We start from the raw sequence: 13,858 nt of genomic DNA, 5'->3' as shown, positions 1-13,858 counted from the left end.
TGTTGGTGAGCATAGACTCCCCATGCCACTCGTGGCACTCACATCCCGACCGGAACTTCCTCGCCATCCTGCTCTCAGCGCTGGTCAAAGGCTTGCGAGGTAAGCAAAGGACAGCGAGTCAAAGCCTAGCCAAACAGAATAAGCGCACAGCTGATGACGAGGGCGAGGAGGGCCATGCGCACGAAGAGACCGAAGCGCTGAAGGGAGAGAAGGGGTCAGAGGTGCTCTTGCGCGCCACAATCTCTGACATTGACAGGACTCACCATCTGTCGGAAGTAGGCGGCGCGCTGGCTGTCAAAGTCGACGCTCGTGTTGAGCTCCTGGTTGCGCGGGAGCGGGTGCATTCGAACGTGCTGGTTCCCTAGCCTGACCTATCTGTAGCTGGCTTCTTGAACAACGATGTGGCAGACTATGGCCCCGCGGGACAAGTAGAGCGAGTGAACGCAAAACAACGCTTTCAAGAATGACCTTCACGACGGCGGCAACGTGCTCTTGTCTTGCGTTGGCGACTAAACCATCTGCTGCTCCTTGAGGAATCCCAATACCTCTTTGACAAAGCCATGCGGGTTCTCCTCGGCAATCCAGTGGCCTGCATGTGGAATGCCGCCCGTTGCCGTGACGTTCTCGGCAAGCTCCTTCATTGCCTCGCCGAGCTGCGCAGGAACAAGGACAGACACGTCAGTGTTGATTCGGTGCGCCCGGTAGTAAGGGCACGCAAGAGCAAGCCAAAGTGTTGCCACAGAACCGGCGAAATTGGACGCACTGGCTTGGTAAACGAGCTCTCCTGGCCCCCGGTGCTGAGTACCGGCAAGCTCGTCGGTAATTTGCCCTGTTTCTTCACCGCCTCGAGCATCTCGCGGTGATCCTGCTCGAAAGAGCGGTACACCTCAAAGCCGGCCGTCATCTTGCCCGCGCGGCGGAACGCTGAAATGTAGTAGGCGAGATCACCGTCTGAGAGGAAGGTCGGGTTGTAGGACTGCATGCACCAAGATGGTGTCAGGGTGCGCAGGCTGAGAAGCTGCCAACGTTGCGCCCCGATTGCCGCAGCCAAGCTGCAAGCGGGGCGCGAAAGCGCAGGCTCGACCGTTGAACCTTTGAGCAAGAGAGGACGCACCAGACGCTCGTAGAAGTGCTTGAGGAACACGTCCTCCCTGCCCTCGGTCAGGATCTCGCCAAAGCCCCTCGGCTGGTGGAACGCAAAGTGAAAGGTCTCGCCAAGGATCATCTCGGGGTCGGTCGTGCTCTTGCGGTACAGACTCGTGCCTGGCTGCGGGCACTCGCAGACGATGAGCCCACGGAGCTGCTTCCGCGCCTCGGGGAGGAACGCAAACGCCGTCGCGACCATCGAACCAATGTCGTGCCCGAGGACGACGAACGAGTCGAGCGCGAGCGTCGTCGTCAGGAGCTCGTGGATGTCGCGCGCGAGCGTAAACTTGTCGTAGCCTGTCTGCGCGTCCGCCGACGAGTTGCCTGCGCCGCGGTACGACGGAGCGACGACGCGCAAGCCGGCGTGCACGAGAGGCTCGAGGACATGGCGGTACGCGTAGCTGCGCGAGCGGTCGATCGACTTCGTCAGGATACGATGCTACACGACGTTACAGAGCGGTAGAGTGACGCACCAAGTCTGCGGGTAGCCGTGGATGAGGACGAGCGTCTCCTTCACCGACTTCGCGTCGTCCGGCGCAGCGACGACGTACTCGAGCCGGATGCCGGACTTGAGCGTAGCTATGGCGTCGGTGCGATGCATATTGCAGAGTTCGACTGCACGAAAGAGAGCAAAGCGAGAAGCATGCGGCCGTAGCATCACGACTTGGACGGAAGTGCCCGACGGAGTTGCTCTTCCGTCGCGTGACGTGGGAACGGATTTTGCCCGAGCGGAAGCGAACGGCCGGATTAGCTCCCAAGACATGCACTTCCGCCCCCACCTCTGCGGAAATGAGAGCGGAAGAGAGACGCTCGAGAGAGAAGGAAGAGGGAGAGAGCGGAAGCCTGAGGCGAGAGGTTATGTACGAGATGAACTTGCAGATTCAGGGACGCAGACAATCGAGGCGCTACAAAGTACAGGTAGGCAGAAAAGGTGCGGAGCGAGACAGGGGCGATGTAGACAGGCGCGAGAAGGGCATCGTATGGTGTATGGGCGAGACAGGAGGACAACGAGCACGAGAAGGGGGGATAGCGAGCATGCGCGGTATACGAGGGGGCGAGACCCGCCCAGCAATGACAGCGGCTGTCAAAGTCGCGCAGAGCCGGCGGGGCACCCGACAAGAGACAGGTCTAAGTTGGCTCAGAACGCCGCCTCCTTGATCTCGCGCACGAGCTCGGTCATCTCGTCGAGCTCGTCGTGCAGCTCGTGCTCGATGATGTCCATCTCCTCCTTGAGGTCCTCGAGGTAGGCCTCGACGAGCGAGTGCTCGACGGGGTTCTCCTCCTTGGACGAGCGCCACTTGCCGCGGCGAGGACCGGCGGGGGCGGTGTAGCTGCGACAGAAACGCTTGTCAGTCTACGAGCTGTGTAGAACAAGCAGGAACACCACGCACTTATTGAACGAGAGGAGGTTGGGCGAGCCAGCCGGGAGTTCCTGCATTGCTCGGAGCGGGTCAGTCGGGTTCCGGACACGCGCCCGGGTTCCCACGCACAGCAAAGACGTTGGGCGTCGCAATCTTGAGCATGGCGCGCTTGAGCGCCTTGGGGCTCAGGAGGTGGTCCTCGGGCTTGCCCAGGCCGGCAACGGCCTTTGCGCCGAACGCAAACTGGTTGAGCTGCTGCGCGAACGACGGCTCACGCGCGAGGGCAAGCTCGCGCGCCTCGTCGAGCGCGGCAGACTCGGCCCACGACGAGCCGAGCATGTAGGCGGCGAGACCGGCGATGTGCGGCGAGGCCATCCTGCGGGCGAGAGAAACGTCAGCCTCTGGGTGCGCGACACGCGAGGGAGCGGGAGAGACGCACGAGGTGCCCGAGATCTTGTTGGTCGACGTGTTGCCCGAGTTCCAGATCGACTGGATGTCGAGGCCGGGGGCAAAGATGTCGACGCACTTGCCGTGGTTCGAGAAGTAGGCGCGCTCGTCGCCGATGGTCGAGGCGCCGACGGTGATGGCACCAACGGCGGCGGCAGGCGAGTAAGCGCAGGCATCGCGGTTGTCGTTGCCGGCCTGCGTAGAAGCGGATCAGTAACCAAGAGAGACGAGGAGCTCGAAGCGGAACGCACAGCAACGGCAAAGTGGAGACCGTCGTCAACGGCGGCGTCAACGGCGTCGTCGAGCGCCTGACTCTTGCCACCGCCGAGCGACATGTTGGCAACAGAGCCCTTGTGCTTCGAGTTCTTGCCTTCGGCCTTGAGCTTGGCCTGCTTCGCGGCCGAGTCGGCGGCCCAGGCGACGCCGGCAACGACGTCCGACATGGAGCCGGACCCGCCGGCGCCGAGGACCTTGACGGCAATGATGTTGGCCTTCTTGGCGACGCCGTACTTGCGCGAGGCGATGGTGCCGGCGACGTGCGAGCCGTGACCGTTGAGGTCCTGGTCCGGGTCCTGCGGGATCGTCTTGCCCCACTTTGCGCGGCCCTCGAGCTCGACGTGGTTGATGTTGACACCGCTGCGAGGAGTGACGCGAGAGGGGGCAGGGGTGAGCACGTGAGCGAGCGGAAAAGGGGAGGAATGGCGAGCACTCACGTGTCGATCACGTAGGCGTCGACGCCCTCACCGCCCTGCGAGTCGTACTCGTAGCGGTTGAAGGTCGAGAGGCCGAGCATCTTGCGGTGCGAGATACGGGCGAGGCCCTGCACAGGAGGAAAGCGCGAGGTCGTGTGAGCCGGCGCACGCCACCCCCACCTCGGAGGAGAGAGAGAGAGACAGGAGACGGGACTGACCCAGGGCGCGTTGCGCTCGAGGTCCGAGGCCCAGACGAGCGAGTCGCGCTCGACGTACTTGACGCCCTTCATGGCACGGATGGCGTCGACGGTGCTCTCGCTGAACGAGCCGGCGTACCCGCGAAGCTGCTTCTTGGCGGCGGCCTTGCGGGCGGCGCGGCGGTGGCCGTGCTTGTTGCCGCCGACGTGGAAGCGGTGCTTGGTGCCCCTGAGCGGGGCGGTGGGCGCTCCGTCGGCCTTGAGCGCGCGGACCTGCTGGTCGGCGGCGTGGAGGGCATCGACCGAGGCGTGGTGCTCGTCGACCTCGTGGTCTGCGAGCGAGTCGTCGAGGACGACAAGGTATGCGTCGCGGAGGATGTGGGCGTCGGTCTCGAGCTGCTGGGCGGCAGCACCGGCGGGGGCAGCGGGCGCGGGCGGGGTGACGAGGGGCGCGAGGGTGAGGGCGGCGGGGAGGATGTGGGCGGCGTTGGGCGGGAGCGGGTTGGCGTGCGCGCCCTGGACGGCGCAGCAGAGGGCAGCCACGAGGGCACTCGGGACCGTAAACGACTTCATGGGGCGAGTGGGAGGAGAGAGAGAGGGAGAGGGGCGAGCGACTCGTCAGCCCATCCCGATGCGGGGCGCACCCTCGCTGATAACGTCCGCGCCACCCTCCCCTCTCCGGGCAAGCTGGTGCACTTAGGCTGCCTTGCATTGCACTCAAACCCCAAACGCGCCCCATCCGCAACCCTAGAGAGTGGCGACGAGTCGGCCCCGTGACCCCCTGTTCCGCATCGACGACAGGAGACAGATGGCTTCCAACTCTCCCACAGAGGGCTCGGCATGGCGCGAGGTGCGAGCCGGTATGCGCGTGACGATGCAAGTTGAACCATACAAGCCTCGGCAATACACGCCGGCGACCTTCCTCCATCCTCCTCCGCCCAACTCGGGTCCACCTACACAAACGACTTGAAAAAGACGATCGCGTCGACAAACTCTTCGCCCTCGCCATCCTTGCGCTTGAGCTTGCCCGCGCCGGGGATCAGCCCCGCGCGCTGGAACCCGAGCCCGTCCCAGATGCGCACGCTCGCCTCGTTCGACACGTACACGAGGTTGAACACGCTCCCGCGGTACCCGCACAGCGGCGCAAAGTGCAGGTACGACCGCCCGAGCGTTGACCCGACGCGCAGGCCCCGGTGCACCGACGGGACGACAAAGCCGCCGTTGCACAGGTGCGACGAGCGACCCGGGTAGTTCGGCTGCGCGCGTGCATTAGTCGTCAGTAGCTGGCGCAGTCTCCACGCCTGAGCGCGCATGTGTAGCGCACCTTGACGTCTGCCGGACAGGGTTGCCATCAGAAAGCTCGACGCGGAAGAGCGAGAGAGGGCAAACTCACAGTACATGCCCAGCACGCATTCCTTCCAATCCCGCCCCGCCGCGACCCTCTCGAGCGTAAGTCCTGCTTCCCGGTCCAGCCCTGCCGAAGCGTCTCCGAGTTCTGCGGGCGCCGCCGTGTCGAGCAGGCCGATAAAGCAGTCCGCGGCTGTGTGGTCAAGGTGTCGCTCGAACCGCATCAGCCCTCTGCCAGGTCGATAATGCCCTCCTCGCTGAGAGCACGCACCGAAGAAGTAGTTTGCCTGTCAGACCGGGGAGTAGGACCAGGTGAGCAAGCGATCGAGCGGCCAAGGGGAGCGGCCAACGGGCGCACAAAGTCGTCGAGCGAGAGGGTGCCCATCTGCGGGTACGTGCGGCCCTCCTCTACGACGTCGTTGAACGTGTCCTTGAGGAAAGCCAGGAGCGCGTCGGGGACGGTGTCGCGGCGCACGGGGAGGACGGTGAGGGCGGCGCCGTTCTTGGGGAGCGGGTACGAGCGCGGGACGAGCGCGCCCTTGCGCTCGGGGGTCTCTAGGGTGCCGGAGTAGGGGGACATGGCTGGCTGAGAATCTGGGAGAGCAAGAGAGAGAGCGAGGCGCGAGCAAGAGCAAAAGGGCCGGGACGGGACGAGATCCCGGGGGAGAGAGGCGGGTGAAAATAAGGACAGCACGAGGCCTGTCGGGTGAGTGAGCCTTCTGCGCAAAGTGTGAATACGAGGCTTCGCTGATCAGACGAGCAAAGTGAGAGGACAACTTGCAACTTGCGACTTTGGCTCGTTCGCTCGCTCACGGCGACGTCAGCCAAGTGCGCCTGCTCCCGCTCTCGCGCTGAGCCGGCGACGCTAGACAGGAGCACTCGCACAGGATGCTTCTCGTGCGCAAACACATCGACCGCGACGGGTCGGGCTATGTCACCCTCCGGCGTGCGTCCTGCCGTCCCTCACGCTGTCCGCGGCAGCTTGCCAGTCTCGGACTCTGCCGCTTCTTTGTCAGGCGGCATTGCACGGGATGCTGTGCTGTCCGCAGTCACTGAGCGGCCTCGAGCTGACGACCGGTCGCACCTTGTCCTCCTGCAGCCCAGGACGATGAGGACATGTGGCATGCCTACAACCTGATCCAGAAGGGCGACGAGCTTAGGGGTTCCGCAGTCCGGTGCGTTGACCGCTTGCACTTCTGAACGCACTAGTTCTGACCCGACACCGTGCAGGCGCATCACGAGCGAGTCGTCGACCGGCTCGACCTCGTCGCACCGCGTTCACCTCAAGCTTACCATCCTCGTCGACCGCGTCCTGTACTCTGCGCTCGCCCAGTCGGCCGACGCCGCCGCTTCGGCCGCCGCCGACCCGGCCTCGGCCGCCGCGAGCACCTCTTCCGCCGCCGCGTCGGGCACGGCGGGGACGACGACGCTGCACGTGTCGGGCAAGATTACGAGCGAGAACGAGCACGTCAAGAAGGGCGCGTACCACACGCTCGACCTCGAGATCGGGCGCGACTTTACCGTCATCAAGGGCGAGGGCGAGTGGGACAGCGTCGCGCTCGAGAGGCTGAGGGAGATGACCGAGCCGGGAAGGGGCGCAGACGTCGGCGCCATCGTCTGCGGAGAAGGTGCGAATGCTTTGGTTGCTTGCGCGCGTCAGGGCGCTGTGCTGTTTCAAGCTGACGCTTCCGTCCGCTTGTGCGCAGGACTGGCCAACATCTGCATCATCACGAACCACACGACCATCATCAAGCAACGCATCGACGTACCCGTGCCGCGGAAACGAAAGGGCGGCGGGACTGCGCTCGGCGCAGAACGGGTGCGTCAACGCTGTCCTGCTATCGCGTCCTCGAGCTATCCTTACCGGTGCTGTTCGCACGAGCAGGCAAGCTCGCGCTACTTGCAGCAAGTCTATGACGCAGCAAACCGGCACTTCAACTTTGACGAGCTCAAGGTCCTGATCATTGCGTCGCCCGGGTTCACGAAGGAGACGGTCCACTCGTTCCTGCTCGATGAGGCGACCGTGCGTGATCACGATCACTTTCGCCCTCACTTACGCTGACTGGTCATCCAACTACAGCGACAAGGGAACAAGGCGCTCCTGCAGGCCAAGAGCAAGTTCCTCCTGCTCCACTCGCCATCGCACCACGTCCACTCGCTCGCGCAGATCCTCTCGAGTCCGGAAGTGAGCCTCGTCTTGTCGTCTTGTCGGCATTATCTCCGAGCACGACTCACGCATCTCTTGCGCAGGTCTCGTCGCAGCTGAAGGACACGAAATTTGCCCAGGAGGGCGTCATGCTCGAGAAGTGCGTTCCGGATGCTCGCTCTTCGATCGCGACGGGCTCAGCTGACTCGCACGCGATCGTGCTTCTGCCTGGTCTCACATGCACAGGTTCTTCAAGATGCTCGACGAGAACCCGCTGCGAGCTTGGTATGGCGAGGGGCACGTCCTCAAGGCGGCCGAGCGTGGCGCGATTGGCAAGCTCCTCGTCTCGGACGAGCTGTTCCGGTGCGTCTCTGCCGCTGCGTTCCTCTCCCTTCTTGCCCCGGCTGCAACGACTGCCGTGGACGCCGAGCTCACACTTGTTGGTACCGCGCAGCGCTCCCTCGGTCGCGCGACGAAGGATGTTTGTCAAGCTCGTCGAGGACGTCAAGGCGTACGGCGGCGAGGTCCTCATGTTCTCGTCGATGCACGAGTCGGGTCAACGTGCGTCTCTGCTGCTCCTCGTTACAGCTTGCGCTGTGGGGTTTGTCCTCGCAATCCGCAGCTGTACGGAGGCGGCCTGATGCCTGAACGTGCTGACCATTCACTGCTCACAGAGTTGAACCAGCTGACGGGCATCGCAGCTATCCTGACGTACCCACTGGACATTGAGGTGGTCGAGGAGGAAGAGCGAGTCGAGGCAGAAGAACGGGCAGTAGCGGGGGATGCGACGAGCCCGTAATTTGCAGTACAGCGTGAGAACAGTATAGGAGCTCTTCTCCGGTCCCTAAGAGAGCTAGAAGCGACAGCGGGAGCGACTTGCGATTTCTCCGCCTTTCCTCGACCGCGCGACCTGCCCTGCCCCCGTCTCGCACCCGCTGCACGAGCTGCGCAGCCACGCCGAGTGCACTTTGCGCAAGCCAGAGACACTTTCTGCCCGCCCGCTTCTCCCGCGCGAGGCGCTGTCCGCTCTCGAGACTTGGTCGTCGTCGTCGCACCCTCGCCTCGTCCGCCCGGCCCGCTCTCCCGCCGAGACGCCCGAGTCGACCCGCCAGCCTCCCCTACTGTCCAAGAGCATCCCTCAACCGCCGTAATCGGTCCCTCCAGGATGACGTGGGCACCGCAACCTCAGGGGCTCGACGAGCTGGTGCAGTGCCTCCGGTCGTCGGGCTCGCCCGATACAAAGGTCCAGGAGAGCATCAATGAGGTGCGTGCACTCTCGCGACCCCGTCGAGTGCTCTCACGAGGGCTGCGCGCTGATCGGATCTCGCTCTCGTGCCCCCGCTCGCCGTTCCATTACGGATGACCGTGATGCGCCAACTCCGATCCGACGCTCTGCAATCCGCATCCGAATGCTCCGCCACATGTACTCGATGATACCTGTCACCTGCGCAGCGCCTCGAGTCGTTCAACAAGATCCCCGACTACAACTCGTATCTCGTCTACATCCTGACGCAGATGCCCAACGAGGAGGTCACGGTCCGCTCCATGGCCGGCCTCCTCGTCAAGAACAACATCCGCCTCCGCCTGAACGAGTTCCCGCCCGACGTCGTCGAGTACATCAAGGCCAACATCTTCAGCGCCCTCGCCGACCCGACGAGCATGATCCGCAACACCGTGTCGACCGTCATCGACACGCTCCTCGTCGAGCTCAAGCCCGAGAACTGGGCAGAAGCGCTCAGCCGGCTGATCGAGCTCGCCGACTCGCCCGATCAGCTCGCGCAGGAGGTGCGTTCCAGCTGGCGGGCGTTGCCAAACCGACATATACTGACTGTGCTCGCGGAACAGGGCGCGTTCGCGACGCTCGACAAGCTGTGTCAGGACATTCCGAAGGCGCTCGAGCTGCTGGAGATTGGCGGCCAGCGCCCTCTCGACTTTATGGTGCCCAAGTTCCTCACCCACATCGACTCGCCGTACCCCAAGATTCGCAACCACGCGCTGTCGTGCGCGATTCAGTTCATCTCCCCCGACACGAACGCGCTCTCGGTCCACCTCGAGCCCTTCATCGTCGCCCTGTTCAAGCACGCGTCGGACGACTCGGTCGACGTGCGCAAGACGGTGTGCCAGGCGCTCGTCCAGCTCCTCGCGACCCTCCCGCACGTTCTCGTGCCGCACATGGCAAACGTCGTCGACTTCATGCTCTACTCGACGCAAGACACGTCGAACGAGGAGGTCGCGCTCGAGGCGTGCGAGTTCTGGCTCACCTTTGCCGAAGACCCCGAGCTCGTCGAGCACCTGCGCCCGTTCCTGCCCAAGGTCATCCCCGTCCTGCTCCAGAGCATGGTCTACTCGGAGGACGACATCCTCCTCCTCGACACGGACGAGGACGACGCCGCCGTGCCGGACAAGGCGTCCGACATCAAGCCGCACCTGCTCTCGTCCAAGACGCACACCAACGAGCGTCTCGAGGATGCGGCAGGCGCGGGCGCAAACGGCGCCGCTGGCGGTGCGGGCATGTCGCGCGAGCGGGCCGACGAGGACGAGGACGAGGACGACGAGAGCGACTACGACGACGAAGACGACGACGAGGAGGCCTACACCGAGTGGAACCTGCGCAAGTGCGCCGCGGCGGCGCTCGACGTAATGGCCGTCGCGTTCGAGGCCGAGATGCTCGAGGTCCTGCTGCCGTACCTCAAGGAGAAGCTCTTCTCGCAGGACTGGCTCGACCGCGAGAGCGGTGTCCTCGCGCTCGGCGCTATCGCCGAGGGTGCGTTACCTCCCTTCTGCTCACGCGAGTTACGTAGTAACCCTTCGTTGCACTCAGGCTGCATCACGGGCATCGAGCCGCACCTCCCCATCCTCATGAACTTCCTCATCAACTCGCTCAGCGACCCGAAACCGCTCGTCCGCTCGATCGCCTGCTGGACCATCGGGCGATATTCGAGCTGGACGATCAAGGAGGACGCGACGCCCGAGCACAAGCAGCAGTACTTTGTGCCGGCGATGGAGGGCCTCCTCAAGATGTGCCTCGACAACAACAAGCGCGTGCAGGAGGCGGGCTGCTCGGCGTTCGCGACGCTCGAGGAGGAGGCGGGCCCGGAGCTCGAGCCGTTCCTCGGGTCGATCCTCGGCAACCTCGTCTTCGCGTTCAACAAGTATCAGCAGAAGAACCTCCTGATTTTGTACGACGCGATCGGGACTCTCGCCGATGCCGTCGGACCCGCGCTTAACAACCCGGCCTACATCGACATCCTCATGCCGCCCCTGATCTCGAAGTGGAGCAACCTCAACGACGCAGACCCTGATCTCATTCCTCTACTCGAGGTGCGCTACGGTTCGAGGTTTCCTTTGCCTTTACTTCGAATGCTGACCACCCGCCCTCGCGCAGTGCATGTCTTCTGTTGTCATCGCGATTGGCCAAGGCTTCGTGCACTACGCCGAGCCCGTCTTCTCGCGCTGCATCGGTCTCGTCAAGCAGTCCCTCATCGAGTTCCAGCAGTTCCAGCAAGACCCGATCAACTACGACGAGCCGGACAAGACGTTCCTCATCGTGTCGCTCGATCTCCTCTCCGGCCTCACACAGGGCCTCAACACCGCCATCACGCCGCTCTACTCCTCAAGCGATCCCCCCGTCCTCACCCTCCTCTCGCTCTGCCTCCAGCACCCGGACGCGCCCGTGCGGCAATCATCGTACGCGCTCCTCGGCGACACGGCCATCTCGTGCTTCCCGATTCTCAAGCCGAGCCTCGGCCAGTTCATGCCCGTCCTCATCTCGCACATCGAGGTCGAGCCCCGACTGGCCGAAGTGTCGGTGTGCAACAACGCGGCGTGGGCGGCAGGCGAGATCGCGCTGCAGGCCGGCGCCGACATGGAGCAGTGGGCGCAGCCCTTGATGGAGCGCCTCGTGCCCATCCTCCTCAACAAGAAATCGCCGCGAAGCCTGACCGAGAACTCGGCCGTCACGATCGGCCGCCTTGCCATCGTCTGCCCTCAGCTCGTCGCGCCTCATCTCCAGGTATTCGTCGGCGACTGGTGCCACGCGCTCGCCGACATCAAGGACAATGAGGAGAAGGACTCGGCCTTCCGCGGCATCTGTTCAGCGATCCAGGTCAACCCGAATGGCCTCTCTTCCGTGCGTTTGTCTTCCACCACGCTGCCTACCTTCGTACGCTGAAATATCTTTCACCCAGGCATTCGGCTTCTTCCTCAACGCCGTCGCACGCTGGACCCGTCCGTCAGAGCAGCTCAACGAGATGTTCAAGACGGTACGCTCGTGCGGCCACCTCATTCGCTCGCACCCAGTCTGACGATTCTCCCCTTCAGATTCTGCATGCGTTCAAGGGCATGTCGGAGCAGTCGGCATGGGATGCGCAGCTCGCGCACCTCCCGCCTGTCATCACGCAGCGTTTGCGGGAACGCTACGGCGTTTGATGGCTTTCGCCCGGCGCCGCGTTCTTGTCCATGCATCCTTTTTTCTGGCTACCGTCTCTTTCCCTGTCGTGCCACACTTTTTCGCCCTCGTCGCGCTACCTTACCCCTGCCGTACCCCCTCGTCTCGCTCGTCCGCCGCATCACTCGCAAGTTTGCCTCTTTCTTCCCTTCCCACCCTTTCTTCTGCTCCATCCCCTTTTCTCTCCTAGCTGCCCACCTCTCCGTCGCAACGGCTCTCATCCTTTGATACCACCACCTTTCTTGCCTCGATTGGCGAAAGGTCCTCGTTCTGCCTCCCTTTTCCTCGTCACTAGATCACGCGCTACTTGCAAAGGATGCAGTCTCCAGTCTTCCATCCGTCTCACTTCCGCAGAGAGAGCCCGAGCAGCCCACTTCGCGCAAGCGTTGCCTCCGACTTGTCGCTCGTTCAGTCTCTCGCTCTGCCGCTTCACTCACACGCTGCATTCGCTCCCAGACCTCTTGCAGAGTCTCGTCAAGCGCTGAGCTTGCATAGAGCGGCATTTCCTCAACGCTTGGGTCCCTCTGTCTGCGATGCAGGCTTCATCTCTTTCCTTCGCCGACACCGACTACAGCGCAGACGCGGTCGAGTGCTGCCCAGGCGAGCCGCACCTCTTCGCCGTCGGGACGTACCAGGTCCTCAAGGCGGGCGAGCGGGCCGGCGCACCGCAATCTGCGGCAGAACGGGGCGAGGCAGACGAGGTCGAGGAGGTGCAGGAGGGGAGCCCGGAAGTGACGCGCTGCGGGCGCTGTTTGCTCTACGAGGTGGACGGCGAGGGGCGGAACCTGTACGTGGAGCGCTTGCTGCAACAATTCGAAGAATGTGCAAGGGTTGACCCGTCTTCGAGAGCAGGAAGGAGAAGCAGCGCATCGAAGGACCGGCGATTCTCGATATGAAGTGGTACGTGCAGGCACGCAGTTCTCCTGTGCATTACGCTGACTGCGTCGCAGGTCACCGCGTCCTTGGCAGAACCAGACGACGCTCGCGATAGCAGATGCGAAAGGCCACGTCCAGCTGCATGGCCTGGACAGCGAGACGGTACGTTGACGGCCTGCTCGAGCATCTCTGAAGCTGAGCAAGGATCGTCACGTTCTGCAGAAGCTGCTTTATCCACTTCAGACTGTCGACTGCGCGGACGAGTCGACCCTTTGCCTTTCGCTCGACTGGTCAACTCGCCGTCAAACGACGCCCGAGTAAGCTGCTGATCCGTCTCAACGGCGACCCATGATTGACGACTTCTTGTGCAGTCCGGCATCAATCGTCGTCTCCCTGTCGTCCGGCGAGATCTGCACCCTCGGCGGCGAGTCGTCCTTCGAGGTCACTTCGACCTGGCATGGGCACGACTTCGAGCCCTGGATTGCCGCATTCGACTGTTGGGAGCCGAGCACTGTCTGGACTGGCGGAGATGACCTCACGCTGAAGGGCTGGGATTTGCGGCAAGGTTGTGACAGGCCCACCTTCGTCAACAAGCGCAGGTGCGTCTCTCATGCCCAGCATCAGTAGGCTGCCGTCTGATCCTTGCAGCGACAGCTTTGAAGGCGGAGTTACGACTATCCAGAGTCACCAACTTGTGGAAAACCTGTTCGCCGTCGGCAGGTGTGCCCAACTCTGTCCTCGGATTACGAAGTCACCTCTCACCTGACTGCCAAACAGCTACGACTCTCGCATCCGCCTTTTTGACCGACGGAAACCGCTTGTCCCGCTCACCGAATTCGACGCAGGCGGCGGGATCTGGCGGCTCAAGTGGCACGCGAGCAATCCAAACCGCCTCCTCGTCGCCGGCATGCACGGCGGCTTCAAGGTGATCGACTTCGACGGACTGAGTCTGAACGGTGGTGCGAATGCGGGCGGATGGCTCGAGCCGGGCGAGGGGAAGTTGCATGCGCGCTTCGACGGGCACGACAGCCTTGCGTACGGGGTCGACTGGAGCGATGGAGGTCGCACAAGCGAGGGCAAGGACCTTGTAGCGAGTTGCTCGTTCTACGACCATGCTCTGCACGTCTGGTCCTGCTGAAACAGGACAAGCTCTCGCTCACTTTTCGTAGGCGAGAAAAGCGAGTGACCAATTGCGCTGC

The 13,858-nt window shown here is 63.3% G+C and overlaps 6 protein-coding genes across 6 annotated transcripts; 3 read left to right on the top strand and 3 right to left on the bottom strand.

Moving 5' to 3' along the window:
- Positions 1-509: 509 nt before the first annotated feature.
- On the bottom strand, positions 510-1,747 carry JCM10292_004343 (alpha/beta fold hydrolase; the record flags this gene model as incomplete). Its single annotated transcript, XM_076645678.1, has 4 exons — positions 510-653; positions 764-976; positions 1,115-1,547; positions 1,620-1,747. The coding sequence occupies 4 exons, from the start codon at positions 1,745-1,747 to the stop codon at positions 510-512; spliced, it is 918 nt and encodes a 305-aa protein (XP_076508548.1).
- A 537-nt stretch (positions 1,748-2,284) lies between these two features.
- On the bottom strand, positions 2,285-4,416 carry JCM10292_004342 (S8 family peptidase; the record flags this gene model as incomplete). The annotated part of the gene is made up of 7 exons (XM_076645677.1): positions 2,285-2,477; positions 2,538-2,578; positions 2,637-2,883; positions 2,947-3,149; positions 3,206-3,590; positions 3,668-3,774; positions 3,865-4,416. The coding sequence occupies 7 exons, from the start codon at positions 4,414-4,416 to the stop codon at positions 2,285-2,287; spliced, it is 1,728 nt and encodes a 575-aa protein (XP_076508547.1).
- A 380-nt stretch (positions 4,417-4,796) lies between these two features.
- On the bottom strand, positions 4,797-5,770 carry SPT10 (Spt10p; the record flags this gene model as incomplete). The annotated part of the gene is made up of 5 exons (XM_076645676.1): positions 4,797-5,099; positions 5,168-5,175; positions 5,237-5,383; positions 5,462-5,477; positions 5,549-5,770. 5 exons carry the CDS (start codon positions 5,768-5,770, stop codon positions 4,797-4,799), a joined length of 696 nt encoding a protein of 231 aa, XP_076508546.1.
- Positions 5,771-6,078: 308 nt separating this feature from the next.
- DOM34 (ribosome dissociation factor DOM34) lies at positions 6,079-8,135 on the top strand (the record flags this gene model as incomplete). Its single annotated transcript, XM_076645675.1, has 10 exons — positions 6,079-6,136; positions 6,290-6,365; positions 6,421-6,818; positions 6,897-7,009; positions 7,076-7,213; positions 7,271-7,375; positions 7,441-7,496; positions 7,583-7,699; positions 7,791-7,897; positions 8,011-8,135. The coding sequence occupies 10 exons, from the start codon at positions 6,079-6,081 to the stop codon at positions 8,133-8,135; spliced, it is 1,293 nt and encodes a 430-aa protein (XP_076508545.1).
- Positions 8,136-8,501: 366 nt separating this feature from the next.
- On the top strand, positions 8,502-11,764 carry KAP104 (Kap104p; the record flags this gene model as incomplete). The annotated part of the gene is made up of 7 exons (XM_076645674.1): positions 8,502-8,600; positions 8,789-9,121; positions 9,182-10,100; positions 10,158-10,657; positions 10,722-11,465; positions 11,524-11,598; positions 11,657-11,764. 7 exons carry the CDS (start codon positions 8,502-8,504, stop codon positions 11,762-11,764), a joined length of 2,778 nt encoding a protein of 925 aa, XP_076508544.1.
- A 552-nt stretch (positions 11,765-12,316) lies between these two features.
- On the top strand, positions 12,317-13,797 carry RRT2 (diphthamide synthase; the record flags this gene model as incomplete). Its single annotated transcript, XM_076645673.1, has 7 exons — positions 12,317-12,570; positions 12,636-12,683; positions 12,734-12,821; positions 12,882-12,976; positions 13,031-13,258; positions 13,314-13,379; positions 13,437-13,797. 7 exons carry the CDS (start codon positions 12,317-12,319, stop codon positions 13,795-13,797), a joined length of 1,140 nt encoding a protein of 379 aa, XP_076508543.1.
- Positions 13,798-13,858: the final 61 nt, after the last annotated feature.

The sequence above is a fragment of the Rhodotorula paludigena genome, assembly GCF_050403205.1.
Source record: "Rhodotorula paludigena JCM10292 DNA, Rt_paludigena_JCM10292v1_ctg2, whole genome shotgun sequence".
Lineage (NCBI taxonomy): Eukaryota > Fungi > Basidiomycota > Microbotryomycetes > Sporidiobolales > Sporidiobolaceae > Rhodotorula > Rhodotorula paludigena.
The sequence above is the reverse complement of the archived record's forward strand: the minus strand, read 5'-3'. Positions and strand labels throughout refer to the sequence as shown.